Source organism: Oratosquilla oratoria, chromosome 42 (assembly GCF_046742065.1).
Source record: "Oratosquilla oratoria isolate Oo_2021 chromosome 42, ASM4674206v1, whole genome shotgun sequence".
Lineage (NCBI taxonomy): Eukaryota > Metazoa > Arthropoda > Malacostraca > Stomatopoda > Squillidae > Oratosquilla > Oratosquilla oratoria.
In genome coordinates this window covers 24,655,203-24,658,429 of record NC_134818.1, presented here as the reverse complement: position 1 = coordinate 24,658,429, position 3,227 = coordinate 24,655,203, and the positions used below count along the sequence as shown (strand labels likewise).

The 3,227-nt window shown below is 43.2% G+C and overlaps 1 protein-coding gene across 1 annotated transcript; it reads right to left on the bottom strand.

Annotated features, from left to right (window-relative positions):
- Positions 1–1,655: 1,655 nt before the first annotated feature.
- Positions 1,656–2,687, bottom strand: LOC143021565 (cuticle protein AM/CP1114-like). Its single transcript, XM_076179166.1, has 2 exons — positions 2,674–2,687; positions 1,656–2,157 (listed from the first exon to the last, which is right to left on the bottom strand). The coding sequence occupies exons 1-2, from the start codon at positions 2,685–2,687 to the stop codon at positions 1,656–1,658; spliced, it is 516 nt and encodes a 171-aa protein (XP_076035281.1).
- Between the last annotated feature and the right edge of the window lie 540 nt (positions 2,688–3,227).

Below are 3,227 nucleotides of genomic sequence, written 5' to 3'. Positions count from 1 at the left end.
TGTTTAATTTTTCATCAAGATGGTATGTCGGTATGGGAATCAGATGGGGTTGCGAGTTTTTATATTCCCGTACCAATATCCTACATCAGGGGTGGACAATCTTTTTAAGTGTGGGTGCCAAGATCAATCAAATCTTTGATACAAAAATTTTCCGGGTATGGACCCCCTTCCTTCACTTTCAAGGGCCTTAATCCACCGCACAACGCAGCGTGCTCTTACCAATGGCCATATAAAAGAATTTGGAGATTTGTCTGTCCTTATTTAAGGTGAGCCCTGGGTTTTGCGTATCAGTAAAAGAAGAATTATTAGTGTGGCAGGCTTAGTATGCGTGCCAAAGGATGCCCACCCCTGCTCTAGAGCATGGTTGGTATTATCCCGAGTCTTTTCTGGAAGGCCGCATTCCCTCCACCCGAGAGCGGCCTCATGAGCCTGGTCTTCTTGGCTCCGATCTGCCGTTGAACGAGTTTCCACTGGAGGATTATGTTCATAAATTTCGGCAGCAGGTTTTCTTGTAGACATATTTCGTTAAAAAAAAAAACAGAAGTATTTGTATTGATGAGTTTGTTGAAATTTTCTATACATTCAACTATAGGCTAGTCTTTTGCATTCAGACAGTTGTGATTCGTGCGAAGGACATCAGTCAAACCGGGGAAAAAGGATTATAGTACTTAAAGCTTTGTACACTTGGTTCATTTTGTTTTTGAAAATGTACATAGTTATTGAAACGGTATGGGCGATTATACTTCGGACGATCCATATTTATTTTGAATACAGAAGTCAAGTCCATTGTAAGACGAATAGAAAATCTCAACAAGAATATGATTCATGCAGACATTGCGGTTTACCTCAACGAAATATATAAAGAGCTAATTAAAAACTAAAAAATGTGACTCAAAAGTTGCAGACAACCAAAATATCAAAGCTACACGACGGTACTTTGAAAGCAGCAAGCAAAAATCCTCTCATAAAACAGGCATAAGTGCAACTCAGGTCGAAGTAATTGTTGCAAATTGGACGAGAAATGCGACAGATTGCCTTCAGGGAGAGTCGGCACGGAAACATAGTTTTTCAGAGCGATATGGAAACTGTTAATGCCAAAAACTTTCTTAATGATGAAGCCATTCAGGAGACAGAACTATAGTTTCATTTATTAGTATGAATTCTTTGGCAATCCTATGTCCTCTGTTCGAACTGGCAATAAATTCATGTACTCTGTTATGTTTAAATCATCACAACTTTCTTACATGTTTCGTTGCGTATGTGGCTCTTCACATACCACGATAAAAGAGCAAGGAAGTAACAGTGGTATTCTTAAAAAACTTCTTTCCTTATATAAATCTTATATATATCGTTGGAAGGGAAAGATTTACATAAGTAAAGATTTTTTCAAGAATACCATCGTAAGAATCTTACGATGGTATTCTTAAAAAAGATTCTTTCCTTATTTAAATTTTTCCCTTCGAAGGATTTATATAAGACTTATATAAGGAAAGATTTGTTTTAAGAATACCACCGTCAATGCTTTCAATGTAAACATATGGGAAGTATAAGAGGTGGATAGATAAATGTTGATTAAAAGATGCAAGTGATTGGTAGAGATGTAATCATAAATAGCACAATAACATTTTGAGGTGAGGGTGAATCAATCTGTTGTTTTAGTTGGGAGTCCCGTAGCTCCTGCTGGGGGATTTTTCACGGGCCGCTTCCTGCTGACGGGCGAACTCGATCTGGTCGAGGACGAACTGTGGGATGGGGTGAGGGAAGGCGGGAGCCACAGGCAGGAAGGACGACTGGGGTTGGTAGCCGTTCTCGTCGGCGACGAAACTGAGATCGAAGACCTGTCCGTCGGGGAAGGTGAAGGAGACTTTGCCCTGGGAGCCACCGGCACCTCCCTGCTCAGTGCGCTCGATGCCGTCACCGGTCTCCATGTCGAGGCTGTAGACTCCGTGTTCGTCGGGGTGGACACGGTCGTCCTTGATGATGGGCACAAACTCACGGGAGTCGGCGGGAGGTCCGTAGTCGGCCAGGGCCACCGCCACCAAACAAGCGAAGATAATCTGGAAATAGCAAGGACGCTCTATGAACCCGTCCTTTCGTTCCTCTGAGCCACGGTTGTGGCATGGAGCAGAGGAGTGACCCGAGGCACTTCCTGACAATCTGTCTCATTAAAAAACAAAAACAGTAACCAAGTAGGGCCCTTCCTTATATAAACATCGTGAGGGTTACCCTTCTCATGCTGGATTTCAACCTTAAATCGAATGAAAGTTCCTCCCGACTATGTACAGCTAAGTGATGTAGCCTACAAGTTTTGTTCTGGCTAAAGAACAGCGATTTTATTCAGCTGAAAGTGCGGATCTAGGACAAGATCTGATCTAGACTACTCAAGTCCCCAATTTGTCTCGATTCTATATCCCCGCAACCGGAGAATAAAATCCTACGTCAGCCCAAAGGATATATCTAAAGCTGAGGTTCTAAACCTGATTTCTTATTTGTCCAACACGTAACTCAATTCTGATGTTTAATCTCACGGAGACAACTTCCATAAAATTGTCAGGCACCCTCTACCTGCCACTAGCTTTAAGATTGTCACCCTATTTCTGAAAATATGTGCCTCCACTTGGATGCTCAAAGACCCTAGATTTAAGAATCACCACAATCTAAAGCGGCTCTTACACGATCAATATCATTGCGCAATATTCCGTATTGTACAACATTACTGACCACTTTACCGACACTATCTGCCATATGGGTTGTGACTAAGGAGTTCCAGAGATCAATATATCCTGTCCCAACAATCACGAACCATCCCTACACCGTCAGTGATATTGGTTAATACAGAATATTGCGCAATAATATTGATCGTGTAGGGCCTGCTTAAAGGATGTCGCCTGGCCGAAGGGATTGACTGAAACTCTAGCTCTAAGCCCTGTGAACTTGTATGACACACCGGGAGAGGCCTGGAATTCAAACCAATATCGTTAGCGTCAGGGAGGTTAAGAGATACTTACACCGTGCATGATTAGACCAGGAGTTTGTGATGCTTCTGTTCCCTCGCCTACCGTTTATATACAGTCAACCGCACAAGTTCCAAAGGTCAAAAGGTTCAGGGCATCTGGGCGATGGAGAGCCGAGGGAGGCGTGGTCAGGTCAGGGGCATCATCTAGAGTAGTGGTGACCAAATGTTTTGGCACTGTGCCAAGCCCCCTCCCCCACACTCCTCTGGTCGA